General features: G+C 43.6%; 1 protein-coding gene across 3 annotated transcripts; it reads left to right on the top strand.

The window, feature by feature from the left end:
- The first annotated feature begins 256 nt into the window (after positions 1–256).
- On the top strand, positions 257–27752 carry LOC109142443 (rho GTPase-activating protein 29). 3 transcript variants are annotated; one of them, XM_019276255.2, is made up of 22 exons: positions 257–415; positions 972–1375; positions 12810–12953; positions 16638–16734; positions 16996–17068; positions 17297–17357; positions 17961–18110; positions 18501–18565; positions 18687–18797; positions 19073–19153; positions 19593–19760; positions 20012–20149; positions 20642–20829; positions 22043–22212; positions 22608–22742; positions 23099–23197; positions 23894–24057; positions 24188–24376; positions 24495–24632; positions 24752–24984; positions 25471–25771; positions 26362–27752. In XM_019276255.2, the coding sequence occupies exons 2-22, from the start codon at positions 1054–1056 to the stop codon at positions 27517–27519; spliced, it is 4185 nt and encodes a 1394-aa protein (XP_019131800.2). In that variant the 5' UTR covers positions 257–415; positions 972–1053; the 3' UTR covers positions 27520–27752. The 3 variants fall into 3 exon arrangements, with proteins under 3 accessions (XP_019131800.2, XP_019131801.2, XP_019131802.2); XM_019276256.2 differs by lacking the exons at positions 257–415; positions 972–1375; positions 12810–12953 and adding an exon at positions 15472–15784; XM_019276257.2 differs by lacking the exons at positions 257–415; positions 972–1375; positions 12810–12953 and adding an exon at positions 16028–16211.

Raw genomic sequence — 27752 nt, 5'->3', positions numbered from 1 at the left:
ACAGGCTTCTTTAAACATCAGGTGTGTTTAAGCGAGGCGTGAAGTTGTTAAACTGAATTCTGTGTTTATTTAAATTTTTTAAAACTTTTTGGCGTGTTAATTTAAAACTAATCCAGCTCAATTCGTTTTTTGTTTTTTTTTAATACGAAAAAAGTCCGCCAGCACTTGAAGGCATCACTTGAAGGGGGTTCCCGGCCAATCAAAACGGCGCCTGGGCACGTCACGTGACAAACCGACTCGTAAATTACGGTTGAGTCGCTCGCTGCTGATTGCGGGGCAGCGTCTCGATGTACAGTGACGGAGTCAGAGCGGACAACTTTCAGCCGTTGTTGGGGATTTTTTTTCACAGGCTCCGTTAAAGCTTGTTTGATTTGTTTGGATATCTTGGACATTATGTCAGTAAACAGTCGAGCAGGTGAGTTTTTGTGTGTGTGTGTGTGCCAGCATAGCAGTTTATGACCCGGGTCGACCGTTTAAACCGGGGCAGCATCACTCAACTGTCCGGAAAAAGTAACGTTTAGGTCGGTTAAGGTTTAGCTCAGCTTGTTACTACACTTTTACTTTGTTTATTTTCATGGCTGGTTACTTTTTATGCCATTGTTTTTTATTTTTATTTTATGAAAATCTCTTTTTTGACACTTACTAACGTTTTTTACAAACAAGCTGGGCGTTGCTCAATGTTGGTAAAAAAAAAGTGACACCAAAAAAAAAAAAGTCCTTAAATGAGTTTTATGGGTGGCAAAAAGTGCCATAAAACACGCTGTGTTTGATGTAAGCTGCATTTATGGTGCCTTCGTGCTGTTTATTTGATCTTAGAGAGGCTCCTCTTTGGTTTAAGTGGTTACTATACATGTGTAACAGGTCTTTAACAATTCTGTTATACAGTAGATTAATGAGTATGGAGAGGAGACCACACACACACACATCATCATCATCATCGTCTTCACACATCTTTCTCTCTTGTCTTTCAGCCATCCAGGGACCAGGGCAGCTTGGTGAGTTCAGGGGCTAGCCGGCCTTCTGTACCCCCTCCTGTAAAGGGTGGCAGCTGGGATGCTCCGGAAGAGCAGCAGCAGCAACAGCTGTGGTGCTGGTGGTGGTGGTGGTGCTGGTGTCGGTGGGGCTAAGTACAACCAGAGTCTGCCACGACACCTCTCCAAGACCCACACTGGATCTCTGTCGGCCGGGTCTACCAAGACTTGGGATATGGGCCGCAACTCCACCAAGAACCCCAATCCTCTGAGCAGCATGGGGCTGACGTCCCACCTGGTCGGGGCATCAGGAGTGGACCCGGAGTATGTAATGCAGCTGGTGAATGATGTGCGGTGCTTCGCGGACGTGTTGCTCAACCTCAAGGAGGCTTTCCATTGTAAAGGTGAGTTCGGCAGCGGGGAGCTGGAATGCGGAGGTGTTTGTGCAGGAGCCTGTGGTGGTCAGTGAAGTGGAACACTGTAAAAATGACAAGGAAATCCATCGTTGGGTACTTGTTGACCACCGTCATTGTTGCACGTTCGGCTCTGCATCGGCCACATTCTGATAAAGTGCTTTCTTTGTGTGCGTCGCTTTCCTCTCGCCTACTTCTACCTCAGCTGGAATTTCTTCAATTTTTCAAACAAACCTCAGATAGTGGTGGGGAATGTGTCGCATTCAGGTAATACTGTAGCTTTAGGAGATCAGCATTCGTAGCAGGATAAGAGCAAGAACGTTCTTTTCACTTGAGTAAGTCCTTTTTAAATCAAACACGTCTATATCGCATTGAATTTTGGTCTAAAGGAGCTGCTGGCTATGGAGAAAATATGTCGACTTTCTTCTTTTTTTTTTTTTTGCTGACCGCTTGTCTGGAAAGGAGCCCTTTGGACTGGACTGAGACATTAACCTGATCTTTACCGATGATGCTAAAGTTCCCTGCCAGCAAATTCCACTGTAGATACATTGGGGATGTACTGACGTTGTTTTCTGTGACTCACAGGTAGCATATCACGCACTGTCTTCATTCTGCTTTGACGCCTCATGTGCCAACACCCACACAGTATAGTTGCACTCGTGGCACCGTTAAGTGTTTTGGATTAAATGTCCAGGAAGCCTCTGTATGTGTGTGTGTGTGTGTGTGTGTGTGTGTGTGTTGTCGGTACTGTTACAAATAGATAACCAAGATCCGAAAGTCAGAACAGACAGCCTGAACAGCCACCTGTGGAGTGTCAGTTTAAAGTGTGATAACAGCCTCGCCTGCAATGTTGTTGGTGTCTTTACAGCTACACACACACACACACACACACACACTGTACAGACACAGGTTATTCACTTTCTTTCAGTTTTTCTCACTTGGTTTCGATGACTTCGCTCTTCTTCTCTTGTTTGCAGACACACGCAAACACTCTACCCACACAAGCACCACGTTTGATGAAGCTTTGCAGTAACACATACACTAATGACTGACAATTAATGTGATCATGTTGTATATTACTGTCATTATCTGCGCTTATTATTTATTTATGTATTATTCATTTACTTTATAAATTGGTGAAAAATCAAGGATTTAAAGTTTCCATCATGCTTGTTTTGTCTGAATGAGCACTTAAAGATTTTAACACGACGTTACTTATTTATTTGTTGTATTATATTCTCTATATATATATCTTTTCCTTGTGAACAGACCTCTAATTTGGCTTTTTGATGTATGTATTGCTCCAGTTGCTTTACTACATTTCCTTCTGTGGAATCAATAATTTGAGTCTGCAGCTATTACAACAACTACTACTACTCCTACTGTTCAGCTAAAAGACACATACCTACACACACACACACACACACACATGCTGGGGTCCAACTGCAGGGTCTGGCAGTAGGAGTGAGTTGTTTAGCCATTCCTCTGGCTGGAGGAGTGAGGCCTCTGTGAGTGAGCCTTGGCTTGCGTCGTGCTGAGTGTTGCTCTGAGCCATCACAAAAACATTTGGGATATTTGCCTCCCCGGTTAACAACAGTTCTTATTCAGCAGGTGGGTATGAAATCATAGCATATGACCCTATAATGTCATTCAGCTATTTGCCGTTTGGATTAGTGGTTTATTTTTCTGTTATTCTTCTTCCCGAGGACACCGACACACAAGCGGTTTGCCGGAACAACTCGTGCAAGATGCTGCTACAATAATGCGGTTTTCCGTCGAGCCAAAAGTAAACATTGAGTCATTGTCAGTGCTGATTGGTAAAACAAAGAATGATGGGAGATGATCACAGTTCAAATCAGACGTATGCTCTGTGATCCAAGGCTGCCAATGACAGCAAACCAAAAAGCGAGCATGAGATTTGAGATTTTGAGCACACATACTTAACTTTTTGAGGAGTTTCCAGAAACCCTGTATACTGCACATCCTCAGCAATGCTGGCTATGTCTCTTAAAGACAGACACTGATTATCAGCAGGGAGATTTATATAACCATGTCAAAAGTCATTATAATCATATGGAAAGTATTCCAACAACCTCAGTGTTTGTATTTTTGAGCGTTCTCTTAATTTAAAGGTCCAGTGTGTAGAATTTTTAGTTGCATCTAGTGGTGTAATTGCTGCATTGCAATCTCCTCACATCACCCTCGCCTACCTAGTGTAAAGGAGAGTCAATATGTAGTTTGTCTACATAATGCTGATCTGGTCGTTTTAACCTTATAATGCTGATCTGGTCATTTTAACCTTACTGAGGTCTGTCTACATCCTGTTCAGTGTGTATGTTACATCCACAGAAGGGTTGGATTGGTGACTCGGGTGTTTTTGTCTTACACGGTCTGAAAAAAGGGCAACAGTTAAAGGTCTGTTTTCTAATGATTTCAAATGGGCTGTGTCTTTTATTTTGGTAAAAAAACAAACAAATTAGATGAACAAGAATGATGGCAAACACAACTCAAATGTGTGACAGGAGTCAGGAGTTCAAAACAATATTTATTATGATGCCACATGTCTGTATTTTTAACTTTAACTGGAACATTTTCACCTGTCAAAGAAAACTTCAACTATAATTGAAGGAAGTGAAAGCTTCTTCTTCGTAAATTGAATTAAAAATGTCAGAGATGTTTGGCAGTTGCAATTAAGCGTCTAAGAACTGTTGTTCCATTTTCATGACAGCACTGTTTACAGCTGACTACCAGCGTTGTTATTCCTCCTATAATAGCTTTGAAGGGTTATTAATGGAGCTGTAAACGGTATTTCCTCATAGGGTTGCCAAACTGAGTTAGGGCAGAGTTATGCATTGCTACATCTCCGTGCTATAGTTGTGTGTTTAGCAGCATGTGTTCGCTTTTTGTGTCGAAAAGATAAACAAGCTGACAGCAACGGGTCTCCGTGTGGTTGAGAAAATCTGCAGGAACAAGGTCGCGAGGGAAGTGGGGAGGAGGTGAACGAGGCACATGCCAGTTCTTCTGTTATTCTTTTCATATTTGGAAAGGTCTGTGACTCTGTCACTGGAGTACTGTGTGAAACCCATACAATGCTTTTGCTGCCGAAAGGCATGTGCCCCGTTGTGATCTGGTCGGTTTGTATTCCCATTGCAGAGAGGCAGGTCTGACTCTGTGTGTGTGTGTTTGTGTCTCATCTCTCCCTTTACAGAGAAAACTTTACATAGTTTAGCCTGGAAGATGCTTATTTTTCCAGTCGGGCCACCCGCCAGTTCTTAGCTGGAGGCGCATGCACGCAGTGTGTTTGGTTGTCGGAAACCCGCTGGGGAACTCCTCATCGGGGACCGTGAGCTCGAGTTAACCAGACCCTCCACGTTCATGCCCACAACTTCACACTTAAAGATTCCCCAGAGTCAGATCGTGGTGTAGATTTACACTTTCTCTCATAAGCGGACCCTCAGTCACACTGCTTTTGCGAGAATTGTTGCCCAACAAGCTGTCAAAGAATGTAACTCGAACAAAGAATGTGAGGCTGCACGAGCTTTGACTGAATGGGAGACTGCTGTCCCCATCCTCAACCCTAACCTTTCACCTCCCTGTATCACACATCTGTATCATAACAGTTAAACTGACCTACATTTTTAAAGAACAAACTGTTAACACGTCGACAGGTGGAGCCGCATAAAGCAGGTATACAGTACGAGCTTGTAGTCATAAAACGGACTCACAGTTTTCACAAAGTCCTCTGTCAAAATATAAAATATCGAACGCTGCACCAACCTCTCAATAAATTTTTGTGGCATCTCTGTGTAATAGCTGTAAACGGAGAAGTCAATCTTTTTCTCGTGTTGGAATTCGTCTTGCCTCAAGCCACACACAGGGCCACGCAAAGGGCTTAAATTCTCCCAATGTCAACATTACAAGCGTTTAATAGTAATAGTACAAGACTAGTCATTGTACGGCATTTCAGAGCCAGCGTAATAAAATAAAACTAAAAAAGAAGTGTAATAAAAATGTCAGGATGTTTTCTTCGTTCTGAGATTATGATTCGCGTCTGTATTTCTTTGCAGAAGACGGCTCGGTTAATGGTTTTAATCAGGATGAAAAAGGAGCCCTCTACACACAGCCGGGCTGCTGTCCCCCTCCCATCCCCCCACTCTCCTGCATACTCTGCATTCCTTTAGAACAAATGTTCACTTGTAGCTATAGTGCCTTCAATAGACTAATGTTAGGTGTGAGGCAGATTGACTCTGAAAACTCTCCTCAAAATAATTCAGCTTCAATGCGCGGGCTTAAATGTAACTCACAGGAGGATGTATAGTCTTTCGTTTACGACATTTCGGGGTAGGAAAAGTGGAAAATTAATGCTTGTTTTCATGGAATCCAGAAGAAATGTCTCATGGGAACAGTTGTAGATTAAACATACCAATATATTGGTATACATTAACCTACGGGCCCTCAGGGGAATCACAACCTGTATGTTGCAAAACTGTTACTCACAAGAATTCGATCTTTCACTCTGAGGTGTCATTTTACAAAATGCCACTGTTGCACAAGCTCATATATATGTACCAAACGCAAGTTTCTTCATCATCTTACATCCTCTGTTTTGTTTTCTTGTAACCACACAGCAACATAATAACTCCAAACTTCACTTTTCCTTAACAAATGTGCTGAGACAAAACAAAACAAAATGTGGTTTGCCCTCTTTTACAAGCCAAAAAAAGGTTTAGGAATGCGTGTTGAGAAATGTGGTGGTGGAAGTTATGGATAGCATACAGGCCAGCGGGGCTGGAAAGGATGAGGTTTTAACTTTACAGATAGCCATCAGGACATTATCTTGAAATTCTATTTCCTTGCAGGTTACTTTGCTCAAGAGAGTTTGGGTTCTCTATTTTAGCCTTTTTCCGCCTCAGGTGGAACAGAAAAACAGCGCTCCGCGCCAGCTTCAGGGCAGAGCAAACATCTCGCAGCATAGTTGAGGAGCATGAGGTTGAAAGCCTATTTACCACGGATAAACTCTGAAAGACGTCACCTCCCACCGCGCTGCAGGAAACGTTCACCGTACAGTGCAGGGCTGTAGAGGAAGATGCAAAAAAAAGTCTTTTAACAAAGGAGGAACATGCAAGTCTTTTTGTTTTTTTAATTGCTGCTGTCATCATGACACCATGATAAGATCTGGCTTTCCAGTTAAACTACACTGTACAGTCTGTATCTGCATATCAGATTTTATCGTTTTTTCTTAGAGCAGCGTGTAATGAAATGTTTGGCTGTATCTTACAGGGACTTGTTTGCCTTTCGGATCATGGTTGTTTACTCGTGGACAAACTAGAAATGTTTTGTGGGGTCAGTTAAAAATGATAAAATCCCTTAGGTCTATTATGGTCAATGGTGGCATTATATTCCATTTTTTACCAGTTTTACACCCTGTTTACTGGCCATAAAAGCCACCAACACTCTTTAAAAAACATATCCAGCAATAGCTACCACAAATATCTCCCCTTTTACACAAAAGTGCCCCTGTGCCAACTGAAGTGGCCACTTGCGGGTGGGCGCCTTCAGTCGAGAGAAAAGCCAAATTCTAGCACATAATGGTTTAATGGGCCCGCTGCTCTTAGGAGGAAGAAAAGGAGAGATTTGTTGGGCAGTAACTTTCCCCTGTGATGGTGAAGGATGTTTTTGTGCAAGCTTGTGGTTGGGGTGTGTTTCTTGGGGTGGGATTTATGGTTATGGGCTCTGGATGTTTGTGTAGGAGATTGGTCATGGCGAGGGGTGGATTGACCAGTGGAGCTCCTGCTAAGCAAAAGGGGGACGTCACTGCCGGCGTTTGGGGCAGACCTGCTCAACGTTTACAGCTGTGGATCGCAGGGGGCGGAGGCTTGTGACGCTGTTTTTTGCGTCGAATATCAAGAACAGATTATGTTATGTTTGCTCAGCTTTGAATTAGGAGACACAATAAAGACCTTACCCGAGAGATTTCTCTTACCCAAGACTCTCCAACACACATTCCTGTATTGTCATAAGTGATTCACTCGCAAAATGTTGTACTAGCAGTTTCTCAAGGTGAAGTCATCCCCAGACATCTGGAATAAAACCCTACCAACACCAGCTTTTCCTTGTTCCTCGTTGCATTACAACGAAAATGCCAAACACCACGTGATTCCTGTTGTTGCTTTTCTTCATCTTATATTATAATAAATTTTATGGCTGTTTGTTGGACACTCTGAATGTCACCTTGGCTTTTGTACATACAAATTGAATGTTAAACTAATTAACAGATGAATCACCATTAGTTGTAATCCAGTTAGTACGCAATTGCGAAAAATAAAACGAGACTACAAAGTAGAGCAGGTAGTTTCATGACGGTCTCAAAACTCTGTGGTTTGGACTGGAATATTTAAGCAGTGGTTAATGTGTACAAGCTTTTATTTCCTGTTTTACTTTTCTGCTTTTGTCTCAGCCGTCCCTTTGTACTCGACGAGCTGTGTGTCTCGATTCAAGAATGCAGTCTTGTTGTGCAGCTGCCGTATAGTCCCCCTCCTCCCTCTCCACCACCACCAAACATGTACCAAAGTGTCAAAGAATTAGCCTGACTGTGAGGCCCGGGGACCTCACAGAGTGTAGTTCACTAATAGAGCAGGTAGCTGTTTATGGAGTGCCTGCTGTTTACTGTCTCTGTGATGTCTGGGGCCCCGCTCTGTCTCCAAACAAGGCATGGGAAAAGGCGGAGAGGCACCCAAGCAATGCTGCGTTTGTTTGGAGGGGTGGGCGAGGGGGGAATTAGTGTTTGGAGATGGAATCCTGCCCAAACAATTCCACCTGTCGTAGATCAGGTTGCCGGCACCTCAGCAATGCGAGCGTAGTCCGATACAGATAGTATTTAATAGTTTTCTGGCCTTGCAGTTTGTAATTGAAGAGACTGTGTAGCGTATTAGTCCTGGTTTTTCTCTGGGGAAGCACAAAAAGTGGCTGATTCCTTGTGCAAGGGGGCATTTGGGGTGAGTCATCGCAGGGAGCAATGCATCACCATCCAGGAATGAGGCAGACGGATACACATCTGAAAGAAAACCTGAAAATCATCTGCCACTGTGGGTGTAAATCTGTCACCCCCGTCATCCCTCCTCTTCTCTCGAAAGGAGGAGGGATGCTGATGGGGAAACGTGGCCCTCCTTAGCCTTGCAGTAAATCCCTGCGGCTGTTTCCCAAGCAGTACTGTGTCACCGGAGCTGCCGAGGCTTGTTTCATGTCGAGCTGATCGCGTGTCCAGACAGGCCAGTTGATTGCCTGTTGTTATCAGTGGGGGGAGAAGAGGCTGTAACCTCTGTCAGGCCACCTGAAGGTTCGGATTAGATTGGTCAGTCTCTGCGCCACACTCACACACAATGAGCATTGTTAGACACAATGGGACCCCCGCGCACGACAATATATGAGCAGACGTTAATTTAAAAGACTAATGTTTGAGCTACTGTATCGTGTTAAAGCGCGAGTCACCCTCTTAAACCTGTTCAACAGCGACACTCCAAACACAATACAAGTATTTAGCAATATTTTGGCAAAAGTCTGTGAGTGTTTGCAACATACTGAGGATACAGACAGACAGCAGGGAAGTGGATTATTCTGGATGAGTGCTTTCTGTTCAGTTTCCTGTGAAATTGACTGTAAACAACGTGACTGCCATCTTTTTATAAGTCTGCAGGGGCTGGACATTGATAGACTTCGGGTCACTTTGGAGAATCTGTGCAAAATCATTGGTATTATTTTAAGAACACTTATTATTAATATATAGTTAATTTTCTGGTTTACCTTTGGAGTTTAACTAACTTAATTTTGAGACTTGTGTGGATTTTTTTTGGGGCACACTGAGAAGTAGATTCAAACAATTATATAGTATATTTTTTATATACATGGGCAGCACACGTCTTTCCTCACGTTTTGGTCGTAGTTTGCATGTTGCATTGCAAGCTGTACGGTAGTCGACAAGTGCTAGAGATGTTGTGGTTAGTGGTATTGTTTTTTTTTGCAGTTACATCATGGAACAGCGCTGAAAACAGATAAAGAAAGAAAGTTTTGAAATAAATGTTCTTACGTACTTCATTTTTGTGGTTGTATATTATTGCGTAGCAGTGTCTAGAAAAAGGAAAATGGAGGAAGGTCTGGAGCTTGTAGAAAACAATCGAAACAGGCCGAGCATGAAGCGTGGCTGGGACAACCAGCTCATCTTGAGCTGCGTTGGCGTTTGTAGGGGGTCCTCCTTTTAAACAATACGACCCCGGCTCTCTGCCTCTGCGCTGTTATCTCTACCTAAACAATGGCATGGCCCCCCACACAATCAGGCTGCGAATTTCCAGTGCGCTTTTTGATGCCATTGTTGTGACAAAACCACTCACGGCTGATTTTCTTTATTTCAATTTTTTTTTTTTAACCGGCTTTCTCTCAGCTGTCTCACGCTGCAGTGAGCACTGAGATCCTCTCACACCATTCAAAGGGCAACAATGGCGTTGATCAGTATGAGCTGTCACACAAAATTCGACCTTGTTTTGATAACTTTATTCCCATTTCTGATTGTTAAATAGAATTCCTTTGTTTGGATCCTTTATCAGGCTCTTGGGGTGAAGAATGAACAATTAAAGTAGCCTATTTGCACAGACTTCAAACAATGTGGAGGTTAAGGCACGCGCACACTTGACATTCGACAATAAGGTCATATTTGAGTCTGTTTTTTTAAATCTTTGAAATTAAAAAAATGGTTTGAACTTTAATTTCATGTTCAGTCTTTTATTTTTGTAATGGCATAGTTTCTGCTTGACATGGAAGTCTTTATCTTTAGAGCTTATAGAGCATATAACTGCATTAAAGTAGGCCTGCATAAGAAGAACTAGGAAAGCACGTTCAGTTTGTCTGCATTAAATCACAACTTGCATGAAATGTAGAGTCTGGACAGGGGCTTTTCTGCTCTGCTTTTGAGGCGTGGTGCCAAATGTTGCAGTCGATGCACGATAGGCCGTGTTTGTACCCTCCAAAGCAGCTCTGCTCTCATTAGTATGTTCTCTGTCAGTGCCTGCCTCATAAATTAAAATTGCTGGCTGCTATCTGTTTGTTTGCCGTTCTATTACAGTGTATTAACTCTGCACGTCTTTGACAGCTGCGGTGAGTGACAGTAAACAAAAGATACAGCCAATACTGGGAGAAAAAAAAAGCCCTGATTGGCTTCAGTTCCAATCCAGCAGATTGGCTTCTGACATCCCTCGGTCTTTGTTGCCACAACATCACAGCTATTGTTGTTTGCTTGCCATTTGTATCCCTTTCTCTCCTCTGGAGGACAGATCGGTCTAATTAAATTGTTTTCTCTTCAGAGGGAAGGGGAAATGAGTCCTCACCGACGTCGCTGCTGTGATTCCAACAGTCATGCTCCACTTGTGTGATGCTAAATAAAAAAAAATCCCAGGTGTGCACCTCTCAGGGCTGGTTTTCACATGCTAATGTGCAAACCACACGTCTTTGATAAGAAAATCTTCAAACGCCACTGAGCCGGCCAGAAATACACAGATGACCACAACTGAGAAGGATGTTTAAAAGGAAGGGGAGGGTGCCTAATGATGGTCTATTGTCAGCGTCAACAGGGAGGGGGGACATTTAAAGTGTGTGTTGCAGGGTCAGGAACCTCTCGCCTTGGGGCAGGTGAGCAGGTTAGTCCCCCTCCTCCACACTAATCCTGCCGAGGGGTTGAGTTGAAGCTAGAGGCAGGGATTACTCAGCTTCTGACGAGCAAGCCGGACCCTGATGTTGTTTATTTCCTTTTAATTTTTGTGTAGTGTCTTCAAGTCGTCTTTGTGTTACGTCCTCCAGTGATTTATCGTTGCCTGGCGTCTTTATTAACGTCTCTCCTGTCATTCTTGTGAAATGGCGTCACAGATGGTCAGGGCTTAGCTCTCAGCTGCAGATTATGTCTCTTCTACCATGTTTTTACACCAGCCAATTCGCGCAGGCTCTCATTTTCTCACCCTCTGTAATTCCAATAAATTCGGTCTCTTCATCTCACCCACCGCTGCCTGGTGGGGTGGCACATGATGAAAAACAGATGACTTTTCTGTTTTCCAGCCAGTGTCCCGGCTTCTTCCAAAAACAGTGAGTTAGACATGAACTCACCTATTGTCTGGTGCCGACTCGCAACGTCTCCGTTGATTAGCCTGAATCAGCGCAGGAGACAGATCTTCCTGTTGTTTGGACAAGATTTATCACGCTTTCTTGGCTTACTTGTTTGTAAAACACACTGTACCGCTGATAGGTGCTGTAAAACAATCCAAACAAGAGGACGCATACGCTGAAGGAGAGCGTTCATGGTCAGGAAAACCTCTGGTAACACACATAAAATACAGATAAATGGTGTCCACTGCTTTGCCTTCTACAGAAGAGGCATACCTCTCATAGCAGCATGACTGATGGTTAGTGAAATAAGGGGAGAGATGTAATCTGAATGCATTTTGTACATTCTTTCCCTCCACAAGTATCATCTTCTGAAAACCTCACAGAGCGAAATCTTCCTCAACTTTATTTCCCTGCTCACACTGTCGGCCGATCGCTGAAGCAAAAGTATGCTTGCATAATAGTTACCACGTGTGCCGCTTCAGCCACCTCTAAAATTAAACATTTCTTCATATGAGTCCCTTTTTTATTAAGAGCTTGCATTTGACAAATTATACACGCCACACCACAGTTATACTTATCGAGCGTTTGTGCATTAAAAAGTAGAATAAATCGAGCATACAGTTAGCCATCGCTGTCACTCTGTCAGCACTGAAATATGCGGCCGTGCAGATAAAATCTGTAGCTTTTGTGTTAACTGGGACGTTTCTCTAAAGCACACTATTGACTCTGCCTCCACTTGTCACCGCAAAAGCACAAAAAAAGCACGTCATCATCTAGATGTTCATCATCTTCACCTTGTCTGGGAATCTCATAAAGTGCGACAATGTGACCTGTTTACATAGATGCGTGCCTCTTCCGGTGTACTCTGTGTCACTCTGTGCCTGGAGGAAGCACAGAAGAAGTTTCGTCACGGCAGTTTTACGCTGCAACATGAGAGTTAGTCACTGTCACTCAACCACAGCCACCTAACACTTGGCGTTTGGAGGCACTGAGATAAAACAGAATGTGTATTGTGCTGTTTGCCCCGAGGTGATTCGTCTGGAGTTACAAAATGAGTGTTTGCCAAGTAATGAGTGTGGCAGAGACAAAAGGAATGCCAGGAATTAAATTTGTCACCTGTGATTTAGAACGTGAGGTTGTCGTGATGGTGGCGACTTTGACTGATGGATAAAGATTGGTGAAAATTGCTTTTGGGTTTTAGATTGAATTAAGTTAATTAGTTAATTCTTGTCAAGGTCTTGATACTGACATGACGTAACTTACTTTTACCATCTTTTTACAGAGAATCTGGAAGATCTTCAGGAGGTGGTGCAGGAACGTTTGGCTGAGTTAGTCCGCGTCCTCAAGGCGGTCATCGGCAAACACCAGACCCTCAACTCTGTGGACATCCTGGGAGCGGCCGGAACGGTCATTGCCAAGGTCAAAGGTCAGTAACTAGTCATTAACATGCATGGACGCGCGCCGACACATGAGTAAACACACACAGGTGCCCAGATGATGCTCAGATATCACGGCATGTAATCTCATTGTTAGTGTTTTAGCGTGGGAAATACCCTACAGGAATATTTTATATCTCTCTGCTTGGTTAGAGTTTGGCTTTGGAGATTTGTTTTCAAAAGGTCACAGCATGAGAAGTTATTATTCCTTCAGCAACAGATCCATTCCCCGTCTCCTTAATGAACACAAACAAAAAAGAATCACGAGCTCAATCCGCTCGAAACGTGATTCACCGCGAGGGTATTTCTTCACTTGACTCGCACACAAGAATCTGTACCGTGGAGACTACGCGGCTGTAATTTGCATTCCATATTTCAGTGACCGCGGAGGCCCCTTTGGCAGGCCGCTTGTCAGTCAGGCACATCCACGTTTCTTCATTCTTTTCCTCTTTGTCCTGAGGTGTGTGTGTGGGTTGTCTGAGCACTCACCTATCTCAATACCTGATTTGTGACGTACTCCTTAAGAATGCACGTCTGCATCTGTGCTGTGCTGAGTGGTGCTCCGACAATGTTTAGAATGCAAAATGTGTGAGTGCACAAAAGGAAACAAAGAAGACCCAGTATTAGATCAGCCAAAGGAATTATTAGCATTGTTGAGACTTTAATGATAGGACAGACTGTCAGTGACGTGAACGAAAAACGGCACCATGATTGATGACTGAAGGTTTTTTTTTTTATCATTTATAAAACACGAGTGAAGACTACAGTTTCTATGCCACAACAAAAAAAGAGACTTTTTGCTCACCTATCCAATACACCAGATGAATATCAGCCCTCACAGCGACCTTACTAAGAGGACTGGGCACCAGTTTCTTTGTGTGTCATTTGAGAGTTCTTACACTATCACACCCATTCAGTTACATCTGTTTATTTTTAAGTGTCACAGTAATCCCTGACCTCATCTTAACTCATATTAAAAGGATTATAATGAGTTATGTGCAGTGAAAGAGGCGTACAGAGCACTTGATACTTGTATGAGCATACAACCTGAGGTCTGAGTTGGCATTAAGAGATAAAAAAGTGCACTCAAACTGTCGAGTTTCAAGCCCAATGTGTTCTTACGTCGACAATGTCGCTTTCAGAAAAGAGTATTACCAAGATATTTCTCATATTTGATTCTGAAACTGCACATAAAATATACAGAAAAACACACAAAGATTGCGGTGCTGTTTTATAAGGAAAGTCCTGTTCTTTTGTATTCAGTAGCAGTAAATAGAGTTATTGCACATCTACATGAAAAGTGTATCTTGGACATTTGCCTGTCCACAAGGGGGTGCCTTACATCAGCACACTCCCTGACTGGACTGTCCCTAATGGCCAGTAGGTAACACAATACTGCCACAGTCAGCGAGTCAGAGGAGGGCTGAAAAGGAAGGGCTGAAAGAGGAATGAATCAGTGAGACATCAGAGATGAGGACTCAAAGGTTTGGATGATAACAGGCCTCGCGCGCCTCAGTGTCTTCAGCGTGTGTCGTCTCCTCATCCTTGTTGTTTCTTTGATGTTTGGTCATGACACCTGGGGCTTTTGGACAGCTGCCAGAATTTACTGGAAAAATAAAACCCGGTCCCTCCCTCTCCAAACACATGCTCGCCTAACCAGTTTCAAATGCCATTTACATATAGACGTTATCCCACTCAGACTATTCTCTCACTATTGTTTTCATCTGTCACTGTGGGCAGATTTGAAGTTTTTATCAAGCTGAAAACGTGAAGACACGTGTTCAGCTTCACTCTTGACCTACAAAAACAAAGCAAGACAGAGATACCTATTGTTTTATGGCCCGCACTCCTTCTGTTTGTGTGTCATCAAAGATATGATCTTTTCACAGACTCTCATTGGCTCAAACTGAAACCCAGACAAAGTTTCTTTTCCTGGTCACATTTTTAAAGAGTGTTCATTTTCCCCTCCTACTGAAAAACTGCAGGACGCTGCAATAAAAGTGTCAACTCCAACAACTTATTGAAATTCTTTCGCTGCTCTCTGTCCCCATTTGCCTAGGGAAGATGTTGGCAGTTGTATTTGTTTACTGCAATCAATCTTGTATGTGCTTGTCAAAGGCATTTTTCTGTCCCTACGCAGATAAACCGTTTGCAGATTTATTTAATCAATCTAAGAAAAGTGTAATAATAAACACTCTTTGCAGTTAAATATAAATGTTGCCTCACCAGTAGAGCTATCGTGTTTTTGTTGACCTTGTGAATGAACTGTCACCGATTCAAGATCAAGTTATGCCAAGTCAGGCTCACCAGAAAGTGATCAGATATTCTTTAACTCGCTAAAAGCAGGGGCTAGTTTTTCCAGTTACAGCTCAGTCGTGAGAAAACAATAGCCCCAGCACTCGAGTGATGCAGTTTCCATATTTCAATCGTGACAAGGGGGGGGGCAGAGCTCTGGAATCATTGTTATGAGACCCACAGGATGTCCTGAGGAAGAAGTCAGCGCAGAGTTGTACGCTAGCATTCAGGGCCAGGGAGGTGCACGGCAGGGAGGCTCACACCACTGCGTCTCCTCAAGAGTTATCCCTAGAACGTGGGGTTTGCCTCCCCCCCAAAACTCAGGATGCCATGACCCTTCTCTGCTTCATCATAGGTTGGGAATTTACAATTACCCAACCACCTGTGACATGGATCGAATTCGTTCTCATGAAGAGAAAATGGAAGCACAAAAGCTAGAAAGCAGTCTGGAAACTGGAACTGTGTAGAGTTGTTTCTTTTTTTGTCGAAGTTACCCAACTCAGATGCCAGGTTACAAAGAGAAAAGGTAAGTGTTGTCGCGGTCGAATATAGTGTTATATGTCACAGAACTCAAGCTGTGTGAGTGTTTCCTGTGGCGGGCAGACAGGAAGTACTCCGCTTCGTCGGATTTCACTGCCTGTGTGTCTTTTGGTTCCTCTGATTGCTTTCTGCAAATGCGTTCTTGCTGACTAAACCATTTCCTGACGAGGAAAGATCTGTGCACACGTTCTCGAAGATTTGTCAAACTTCGACCGTCTCGCGGTTCAGAAATCTGTGGACGTCTTTGCTGTCAGTAGATCTCAAAGTAAATAATGCCTGTCATTGATTGCCTCTATTGTGATCAACATGGAGCATGGCACAATGGAAGACAGAAGGGGAAATCTGGGATTGTTCTTTGAATATCCAACCTCGAAGGTCCTCAAAGTTGTTCAGAAGAAGCCATTTTTGATTTGGTAGGAAGATACTGACGTGTTATTGCTTTTTTCTGCTGTAGCGGTTGTGGTTTAGAAAGCTGTTTGCAACTTTTGACCCCGTGTAACCACTCGGAAGGTTTTTTGTCTGTTGTTGAAGAGAATGTCAACACTAACCTGAAACAACTTGCAGAGGCGATAAACCACTCCCCACGAAAGCAAGACGTTTAACTATGGCCTATATTAATTATGGTTGCACGAAGAAAACCAATAAGATGCTTGGGGCAAGTTGCACTTTTAATTTGCATTTAATACATAGTTAGTTTCAAAATAAAAATGTATGTATCTATCCCTCGTGTTTCTCATACTGGTTCGTTACAGGTCTCTTTGTCTAAATACTTTTAGTTTTGTTTTGAGCGTTCTGATTTTTCCTTTGGCTAAAGTTCTTCTTTTTATCACTCTCCACAGGCGTTAACTTCAAGGAAGTGAACCCAGAAAACACAAAAGCTATATTTGGCGAGATACACACATCCATTGACACTTTGGCATTCACGTTCGGCAATGTGTGAGTACAGCGTTTGTATACCTTTTCAACACCACCAGATTTTTATGACTTTTGTTTGTGTAACGGCCAACAAAAGCTGGGCTGACCTCAGCCAATCGTAAAAGCGTTAAATCATCTGTGAATTCTGGATCTGCTTTTTGTTTTTTTGTTGTTTTTTTTAATCAGAGCTAACAACTGTTCAGATTTCTCTGAGCCCTTTATCAGCTTAAACCACATCAGACTGTAGTTTTCACGTACATCTACATCTCATCTGTCCATCAGAGTTTCTGACTTCCTTATGGGAGATGTGGACAGCGGCTCAGGGTTGGGGATACCCCAGACCAGAAGAAGCAGGGTAAGACACCATCTTTCTTTTCCCAGCTTTTTTTTTTTCAAACATGACAATTTTCAAAAGGCTGCACTTAAAACAGTCGTTTTTACCACGCCCCCTCAATTAAAAAAGCCTCAAAGACTTGCTTGCTGTACTTAATTGGCGTGTTGAAAGCCCGGCTTTCTTCTGATGTCTAACTTTGATTGTACGTCTGCTCTCAGCTTTGTATAATCTGAAATGTCTCATTCACAGTCTTTTGACAATCTCTCCGTGGATCCCGAGGAATATGTCTCAGAGAAAAGTGACCTTGTGGGTAAGTGTTATTCACATTCTGTTATTTACCTCAGAGCAAACTAAATGAATCCCGAAACGTAATAGCTATTAACGGCTGCTTTACAAAGCATTTAATGGCTGCTTTGTAGCCCGGGGCTCCCTGGAGTGTCAGCTTTTGAGTTAGCTTGAGTGATTTGGACTCTTGAATGCCTGAGGTAGACCCGCCTTAAACCTCTGCTTCCACCCCTGTTATTTCTGCTGCTTTTTTCATACTAGCTGCCCGTTTTCCCCTCTCCGTCTACATATCTGACATTCCTTGCCTGTTTAGGAGTAGTTCCGTGTGGGATGGGAAACACATGGGGTTTGTGTTAAATCAGATGGCAGGCGGCTGGGAGAGGTGCATCACAGTGTAAGCAGTAAAAAGAAAATAATACTGTTGGACTATTTTAAAAGATCCCCGGCACTTTCATATCCTCCCACACTGTCAACTTTAACCCCAGTGTGTTTTTTTTCTCATCTATCTCCCACACACACGTCTGTTGGGATAGTAGACCCGAGACCCATCAATCCAAACACTTCCAACTATTTTGTTGACGCCATATGTTTCGATTCACTTCGTTTTTAATATGCGTACCTCCTCCAGGCCCGGAGGTGCCGTTGTCACGGGAGGAAGAAGTCGACTTGACCCTGCTGAAGAATGACAGCGGGGTGGAGTCTGCTCTACTCTACGCCAAAGCCTGGTCCAAGTATATTAAAGACCTTCTGGCCTGGATGGAGAAACGAGTGGCTATGGGTGAGACGCTGCAGTGCGCTACTCTCAAACAGATATTTATATATACTGGATGTGATGATTGATTCTGAACTGTAATTAGACAAAAAGAGTTATCTGTACGTTTTATTTGACAAATAGACTCTTAAGTGTTTAAAAGCTTGTTCGCTATTAATTGTGGTTAGAGTTCAGAAGTGACAGAACAGTTAATGGGCACTTTACAACCACTTAGTCATTGAAATGTAGCCTTCAGTCAGGAACAGAGCTTCACACACTGTGTAAGACATGTAATATACTGTAAAGTGAAATATAATAACCAGAGTGAGTTCCATTATCTGCGAATTCTCATGACTGTGGACAGTGATCACAGAAGAAACATAATTCCTTATCATTTTGTAACTATTTTTCTTCTAGATATTGAGTATGCCAAAAATTATGCCAAAATGGCTGAAGCTGCCAAGACACTGGCCAGTCAACAGGTAACAGAAGAGCCTTTTTCATATTTTTAATTAGAATATCATTTATACCTGATGTCTTCATATAAATATGTGTATGTAATCCTTATTCAGATGTTAATTTCTTTTATTTCATCTCTCCAAGGATTACATGCCCTTCAGTGACATCTACGTTTCCACATTCAAGAACGACATCGAATACAAACAGCTGCTCATTCAAACTGCCATGGCTCTTCAGACCAATAAGTTCATACAGGTAAGGCACTCGAGTCTGTTACCTTCAAGTCAGCTGGGTGTACCTGAAATCTTCTTTTGTTGGATTGTGACAGCATCTCTCTTGAAGTACGAGGCACAATTTTTAACACTGCGATGCCACATTCCAGTCAGTAATCTGTATTTGCCGAACAAACATTTTTCACGTAGTTAACATCTTTATTTCATATCTTCAGCGCAAAGCTTTTGAGAATAATGTTATTCAGAAAAAGGTCTCATGAAACTGTGTACCTCGGCATAATTGTTGACTTTTCTCAGCCTCTCCTGGCCCGTAAGAATGAACTGGACAAGTTGAGGAAAGACCTGAAGGAGCAGTGGCAGAGGGAGCAAAAGAAAATGGTACGTAACACAGAGGCATAATATGAGATCCTTGTTATTCGCCTGTATCTACCCGTCTTCCTTTTTTGCATTGCACAAAACGCTGCGTTCCACCAGTAAATGTTAAAATGTTGTCAGCCGGCCAGGAGTGTGTCAGACACATAAATGTCAATATAGTTTAATTCATGGCAAACAATTCTGCAAAAACACAAAGCAGATTTTACATTTGCGTCATCGGTGTCAGAAATACGAGTTGTTTTTATATCTAACTCTGTAGGCAGTGTTTGTTTCGTGGATGAATAATTTCACTACTTTCTCAAAGCTCTGGCTGTTTACAAACTTTGCCGTAACATCACACAACCACAGAGGTGTGTCTGATTATATTAATGATAAGCGTTGTGCTCACTCGTATATTTAAATCTCATGGCCGTTTGTGGTTGATCCACGTGGTTTTTGGCAGCAAGAGGCAGATGCAACCTTGCGCAAGGCTCGAACGCTGAAGGCCCAGAGGAGAGAGGAGTACCAGAAAGCCCACTCATCGACCAACCGCTCCCAGGAGGAGCAGTCTAATGCGGGTAACAAACAGCTGGAGAAGAAGAGGAAGCTGGAGGAGGAGGCTCTGCAGAAGGTAGGCAGGGGACACGATGACAGGGGGAAATAATAAATAGCATCTTCTATTAATTAAACATGACATAATCTGAGCGGTGGGGTTCACCACAACAGAGCAATTTATATTAGCATGTCTGTGTGTGCCAGCTCTGTCATCCTGTAAGCTGTCAAAGTAATAGCAGTGCTTTGTAGTTGAATGTCAGCACACTTTGTAATTAAGCATTTCATCCACACCCTCACACTGTTCTCCGTGTGCATTGTTGTGGTCAGGCGGAGGAGGCCCAGGATCAGTACCAGAGCTGTATGGCTGACGCAGGCGTCAGGAAGATGGATCTGGCCAACGCGAAGAGCACCATCCTCACACAGATCCGAGAGATGGTCTTCCAGTGTGACCTTACACTCAAAGCTGTGAGTGCACAGTACACATACATCATAATGACATTATAATGACATCATAAACGATCGAAGAAACTGCACGGTCCAATAATATTTTGTTTTTTTGGGCACAATGCACAGTAACCACATTAGTTTAATTGAAAGATCTTTTAACACAAGGACACTAAACGACATTAAATATGTTTTTAATGTTCTCATGTGATTTAAATGGTCTAGTCCACCATAATGAGTTCAAATACATAAAAATATTAATGATGAAGGAGCTACTGATGTAGCCTTAAGTGTTACAAAACAGGCCATTTGACATTCACTGTTGCTCAAGTTCAGTATGTATTTTTAAGGGAGTGCTTAATCAGTCCACAGAAATCAGTGATGAGAACAGTATTTCAGAAATCTTCTTTATGTTAAATAGGAAAAATAACTGAATAATTGAATGTAATTAATCATTTTTAACTATTTCCAAACACTTGATTGAACTTCCTTGAATTGTCTCTCGTTCTTCAGGTGACAGTGAACTGGTTTCAGATGCAGCAGGCGCAGACTGTGTCGCTCCCTGCTCACTACCAGGCCATGAGCGAGAGCGCCAAGTTGTACGAACCAGGTGAATGCTACGCTGAGTTCGTCAGGAACCTGCCCAGAAATCTGCCCAAACAGCGCGTGCACTCAGACTCCATCTCCTCTGACAGTACCAGGTACCAAAGGCCATGGATCCACACTAAAATTCTGGAAATGTTCTCAAATGGGGGCAAGAGCATCTTCAGAATCAGACTTAAACTCCTCAGCTTCGTGCAAGTATTTTCAGCGACTAGCTCATGAAATCTCATGAGATTTGAAATCTGCTTGCTGCACTCTTTTATTAGTTTACTGTAGTTTAAATGCCGCTTTTTGTTGCTCATGTGACTGTAATATGAAGCAGCTTGAGTTTGGTGTTTCAAAATACTGTTAAGTCACTCCTAGCCCCTTTTTAGAAGTTCTTCGTTGCCTAGTTCTTCTTTCAGCAAAGGTAACTGTGAGTCAGAGTGGGAGGAAGGGAGTGAGAAGAGGGGGCAGGGGGAGAGTGAAGGAGAGACAGAATGCATGTTGAATTTGTTGCCCTTCCTCAGGAAATATCTGTGGCGCAGGCAGAATGCAGCAGGGGAGATTGTGAGCGTGAGAGTTTGGCTCTGTCCCTAAGACTCGACTTAGATTGTCAAAGCAATGTCAGAATCAGCTTCCTACACACACACACACACACACACACACACACTCACTAAGAAAATAAGCAATGCTGAATAACTTCAGTTTCTTAGCAGTGGGTTAATGACAGGAGTAATGATGTTGTTGTAGGTACAGAAAGGCATAAATCATAGATGTTGACGGTGACTGAAAAATTCCTTTGTGGCTTAATTCAGTGCTTGTAACTAGTTTGTGCTTGCATTATTGGCCCGCGGTGACAAATATTGTATATGTATGTAACGTCATTTCAGTTTCAGTTCCTAATCCTCACTTTCGGTCTTACAATCTAGTCTAGTCTAGTTTTCGGAAATCCGTATGAGGCAACTCACAGGGCTTAGCTTAGGCTTTTTTCCAATAAATAAATAAATAAATAACTGGCTCAGTACAGCTCATATCTCACAGGTGTGTGTAGTAACGAGGTAATGTCTTGCGGTAGGGTTAGGCATAACAGATTGAAATGTGTCATGCTTATTCATAACACTCTGCCAGACTGTTAATGCGTAGAGTCTTGGTGGTGGGCGTCACCAAAACAGATTACCTGCCAGCAAATGAAAGCCCGGTGATGTCATTTTTTTAAAGTCACTGGTGCTGAACAGCAACAACACTGAGCTTTGGGACAACCGAGCTCTTTCTTACTGGTGAATTCATCACACCTAAACTTAAAATGCTGACTTCATTCCACCCACGCAGGTTCGTGTTCAACAAAAGGTCAGTGGGCAGCACTCATTCCTCCCACGGCAACCTGTCGCAGGCATCCATCACGTCCTGCGACGTGCTGAGCGGAGACGAAGTGGACAGTCCTCTACACCGGCCTGCGAAGATCAGCGAGCGGAGGTCCAACAGCAGCACAGACATACAAGGTGCCCGCTCAGTCATTAACCCAAACAAGGACATTTACAAGACCATGAATACTTACTTACTTTGACAAAATGAGTGGTAACATAGTGGCATTAAGTATAATATCTGTGCGTGTGTGTTGTTATCTGCAGGCTGGATCAGCCTGCATATCTTTCTGTATCTTTACATGGGATTTTCCCTGTGCACTGAGTCATTGAAAAGTTCTCATAACTAAAGTCATAACAGTTTGAGTCGTGTCTTACTTACTTCTCACAGGACTGGAATATTTGGGTGACCACCAAAACTGACACTAACAATATCACTAAACGGGAAATGTAACTGTAAATTTCCCCTCCAGAAAATGCGACTGTATTTCTCTGTTGTTGTTGTGACCGGTGCTCTGTGCGTTCTCTCACAGCACTGAGAAATCAGGCCACGCTGAGAGCCTGGGCCTCCAGCAGTCAGGGGAGCCAGGGCGGGATGTGCAGTGACTCAGAGAGCGCCGGAGGCAGCAGCGAGTCGAGGTCCATGGACTCCCCAACCGCCAGTCCAGGTAGGAAGATTTGAAATGAAACATTTTGAGAAGAGAGGAAGAGAAAACTTGATTTTGACACCCAAATCAAAACTAAAAAAAGATGAACTCATTATGTATTTTCTTTCTATTATAAACTTTTTAGTTCAACTTCCTCATTGTACACCAGACACACACTACTCATCTACTTGGTGCACTTCCCTCTACAGCTGAAACTACTTGTCACACTGTGCAAAGTTATTCAACACCAAATGCACACATGTAGAGCACCGTGGCTTATCTGTTCTCGGTACTGCCCCGGGAAAATGTTCTTTTACGCTTACAGTCCGTCACTGAGCGAGTCACTATGTAGAAATTCACGACTCCCGTATGTGCAGGAGACTTCAAACGACGGCTGCCGAGGACTCCCTCCACCGGGACCATGTCCTCTGCTGATGACCTCGATGAAAGAGAGCCACCATCACCCTCAGATAACGGTAAGCTGGTGCACGTGTGTGACCGTTTTATGTGCGCTCTTCTCAGGCATGCTAATGTGTATACCAACTTCGGGCTTGTGTATCATCATTTATGTGACGGGACTCGAGGAAGGCAGGGTGAACCCGTTAGAGACTTCTACACACTTCATTTAGTGCTTTTTTTTTATGGGACAGGCTCTGTGGTGAATTTCGCTTACATGTAATGTTTTTGCAGTGGACGTAGCTGCACAGATGGGAGTCATGTTAGTTTTGGCGTATGGCCTCAGCTTACACTTCCTGTATCTATGCTGAGCTGTCCCGGTCAGCGTCTGTTTATTTTCTCATTGTGGATTGTAGCAGCAGAGCAGCTCTTCTGTTTGAACACGTTTTTTGGGGGAGAAATTCACGTGAGCTGGCGTGTAATTGTGTGTTTGACCAGGCAGTCAAATATTAGAATAACAGCTTTCTGTAGTTTTATGACAGAACTAAACTGCCCAGAGGCATAGTTAGTTTTATATTTTATACTAATTATCTTAATTGAATCGTTTCTCTCAATGAGTGTGTTTACAACCAGGTGCTCCGAGTTACCATTTACATGCTAATCAACAAAGACTTTTTTTTTTATTTGCCTCACAGAGGTTCAGTTTTTATTGTCCTGCGTAAAAGCAGGAAGTCACCTGTCGACTCAGTTCCCTCACCAGCGGCTCTGACTTTCAGGTCTGGCAGAGATGGTGACGGAGACGGCCAGTTCTCCCGGGCCCTTCCGAAACGCTCAGATGTCGAAAGCTGCTCAAACCCACAAGCTGAGAAAACTACGAGCTCCGTCTAAGTGCAGGGAGTGCGATAGTCTGGTGGTTTTTCACGGAGCCGAGTGCGAGGAGGTAAAGTACTCGATCCTAAATGTTGCTGACAGCCGCTGTGTTTTGCCATTTGGCTGCTTTGTTTTTATGTTTAAGTATCGATAAATCAGCCACTCATTTCTTTATTTAACTGCCTTATTTCCTCCACTAGTGCTCCCTGGCCTGTCATAAGAAGTGTCTGGAGACGCTTGCTATCCAGTGCGGCCATAAAAAGCTGCAAGGCAGGCTACAACTGTTTGGTATAGACTTTGCCCAAGCATCAAAAAACAGCCCAGATGGTATCCCTTTTATCATCAAGAAGTGCACGTCTGAGATCGAGAGTCGAGCGCTCAACATCAAGGTAATCCTGTGGTTAATCTTTATCGCTTGATATCTTAGATGTAGAGCTTTTATCCTGCCTTAAACGGCAAAAGGTCTTTGATATGTCACGATTACAGTAAAAATGTTTTTCCTCACAGGGGATCTACCGTGTGAATGGAGCTAAGTCCCGCGTCGAGAAGCTCTGTCAGGCGTTTGAAAACGGGAAGGACTTGGTCGAGCTGTCTGATCTCTCACCTCACGACATCAGCAACGTCCTCAAACTCTATCTGAGACAGGTAGGCCTAAATTATTACTGAACAATTAAAAATGAGCGGGTACATATTGTTACATATTGGTAAACACTTTATTTCGTGTGCATGCACTGGTAGTTTCACTGTTTCTCGTCTGTTTCCAGTTACCAGAGCCGCTGATTCTATATCGATACTACAACGAATTCATCGGCTTGGCCAAAGAGTGCCAGAGAGTGATTGTGGAGGAGGCTGACAAACCTCAGAGCCCTCCGACGGGAGAGAAAAGCAGCCCGAGCGTCCAGCTCAACAGGGTCATCTTCAAGATCAGAGACTTTCTCCAGCAGCTGCCTCCGGCCAACTACAGAACTCTGCGCTTTCTTATAGCGCACCTTAACAGGTAAGAGACGTAAACAAGATTTCTGTTTGTCCTTTTCTGCACAAACACACAGAAACTTCCTCATAAGACATAAAGGGAAACAGAAACTTCCCTATAGCACAGAGGAAGTGACAGAGAATACATAAAACACAGTTGGTTAGTTGGTTTTCTAATCTGATACCAGCACCAGTATTTTTAGATAATATGAGTTCATCTTTATATTTAAATCTGATGATTTTCTGCCCGTGATTTGGTGTTTTTATTTAGATGTTCAGAGGTGATCGCAGAGGCGTTTGGATTATCACATGACAGAAACGTGATTGTTCTTTTTTAGACTGTTGCCACAGATACTTACTCATTGATTTACTCACAGTGTCACCAGGAGAAACACTCAGGGGCTAATTTTAAAATGTTCTAAACAGACCAGTATTAGTCTGCAGAATGTCAGTCTCCTTACAACCCAGATCAAAATAAACAATACCTGAAATATGTCTTCTACTTCCACAGAGTGACTGAGCAGGCAGAGGAGAACAAGATGACGGCGAGTAACCTGGGCATTATCTTTGGCCCCACGCTGGTCAAACCACGACAGACGGACGCCGAGGTGTCCCTGTCCTCCCTGGTGGACTACCCCTACCAGGCCCTGATGGTCGAGCTGCTGGTGCGACACTTCAAAACGATCTTCGACGTATCGCTTCTCCCCAGCTCGGAAATCACCACGACTGGCCAGGCGTCTCCCAGACTCACCCCCCAAGAGAAGGTGCAACGCCTCAGCAGACACTCCACTTCCCTGATGGACATCAAAGAGGTGAGGACGGACGGGGGCTCTGCTGGGCTCGCAGCGAGGGGAGGACCATAAAGCATGTTCTCTTTTTGTGGCAAAGAGATGCGAGTTTGTTTGATTAGTAATGCATCTATAAAAAGATCTGAAGGGCAATGAGACATAATCAGTTCACCATTTTTCAAACGGGGAACTTTGTTGGAGTTATTAGAGGTCAGGTGACATAGCAATAAAGAAAGGCATCATGGTGGATGAATGATCACATACAGGACTTTTATTCTTGTTGATGTTTGCTTTTTATTTTCAGTTTAGTTTTTTTTTATTACTTTAATTTTGGCACCAAAACAAGTTGTTCTGGAAAAAAACGTGGTTTGAGTTAAAAGTTAAAATCGAGTTTTGGTTATGAACTGCAGCTTTCTGGCAGAAAGCGCTAATGACAAACTTCTCTTATGCACAATAGGTACAAATAATCTAGTCATGACTAACTGTTGGTGAAAATCCAAGAAGAAAAAAAGATATCTCTGGTTCTTCCCATCTTGTCCATCGTGCTCTTTTAAGAAATACTAATTGTTATGTGATGAACAGAATGTAACGGATTGTTTCTTTTGTCCGTCCAGAGTGCCAAAGTGTACAAAAGATACTCATCAGTAATCCCGTCCTCACACATCCTGGATGAGGTCCAGGAGGTCCAGCCAGGAGCTGACAGAACAGAGGTCTCAGCCCTGGACAAACTCAACGGGATCCAGACATCTGGTGGAGAAGAAGTCCAGAGGTCAACCTTAGTGTTTGGCCGTCCCAGCTCCACTAACGCCTCCACCGCCACCACCGTGGCACCAAAGGTCCAACTACGCAACCAGCGTATCAGACACGTGTCTCGGCCGATCAGCATGCCGCTGGAACGCCTGCCCACCCCCGCCCAGATCAGCGAGAGGAATAACCGCAACACTGCTGCTAACGCGGATATGAGCTCCGCCGAGCGGGACCCCGTCTCTGAGACTATACAGGAGATACCAGAGACAGAAAAGGCCCGTCAGAGCGGCTCATCCAGGGTTAGCACCTACTATATCACTCCTTTCATTGACACGCAGACAATACAGAGGAGAACGTGGGACAGGAAGTACAAGCACTATGATGTTACACCGAGAACTGCTATGATCGTGGCCAACCTGCCACCCGCCAGCTCTGGAGTACAACCTGTAAAGGCAGCGATGCCGGTCACTGTAACAACTGCCTCTGTGCTCCCTACTATGAGTAGTGTGAGCACCATATTCTCCAACAACCCTTACTCAGTGTCGGTGAAGCCTGTCTGGACTTCTAAAAGGGAAAATGACACAGATAACTCAGTCAGTGATGCAAGAAGCTTGTCAAATCCTCTTCTAACGCTCAGGGCACCGAGAACTCTGCAGCCCCCTCCTGGAACTTTCTACAAGCCCCCTCCTTCCATTAACAGCAGAGCTAGGACGCTTCCAAACTGGACTACTACTGTGACCACCATCACCACCACCACCACCGCCACCACCGCCTCATCGCTCGCCCCCATCAAACCCGCAGAGGTAGCCACGCCGTCCCCCGCCCTTACAAGCCCCCCACAGACACGGCTCCAGACACAGGACTCCACCGACAGCGCCATTGACCCAGGGGGCTCGACCTCTTCTAATCTTTCACCCCCAAACAGCCCCGAAGACCTCAGCCCCAGCGAGAACAAACCCATCTACCAAAGACTGCGACCTCGGCGGCTGCAGGAGCTCGAACACAGAGAGGCTCATTTTGTCTGACGCCAAAAATAAGAAAAAAAAACACACATTATATCTGTAAATATTAATGTATCTGTGCCATAGTGTATACAGGGGGGGAAACATTTTTATCATACAAGCTGAGAGTGGGAGAGGCCTGTGAAAATAAACCATGAAAGTGTTATAAGTACTAATATATTGTATTTTACATGTTCAAGTCTCCCGAGCATTCAAAACAAGCAAATACTGATGCAACATTGAATGTTTTGTGTCGC

Source organism: Larimichthys crocea, chromosome II (genome assembly GCF_000972845.2).
Source record: "Larimichthys crocea isolate SSNF chromosome II, L_crocea_2.0, whole genome shotgun sequence".
Lineage (NCBI taxonomy): Eukaryota > Metazoa > Chordata > Actinopteri > Sciaenidae > Larimichthys > Larimichthys crocea.
This window is presented reverse-complemented; position numbering and strand designations above follow the sequence as displayed.

Bases quoted from the DNA above. Each gene is read 5' to 3' on its own strand.
- LOC109142443 (XM_019276255.2), top strand. From the start codon at position 1,054: ATGCTCCGGAAGAGCAGCAGCAGCAACAGCTGTGGTGCTGGTGGTGGT. The intron at 20,830-22,042 runs GTACCAAAGGCC...CCACCCACGCAG, and splicing joins ATCTCCTCTGACAGTACCAG to GTTCGTGTTCAACAAAAGGT. The intron at 24,377-24,494 runs GTAATCCTGTGG...TTTTCCTCACAG, and splicing joins GTCGAGCGCTCAACATCAAG to GGGATCTACCGTGTGAATGG.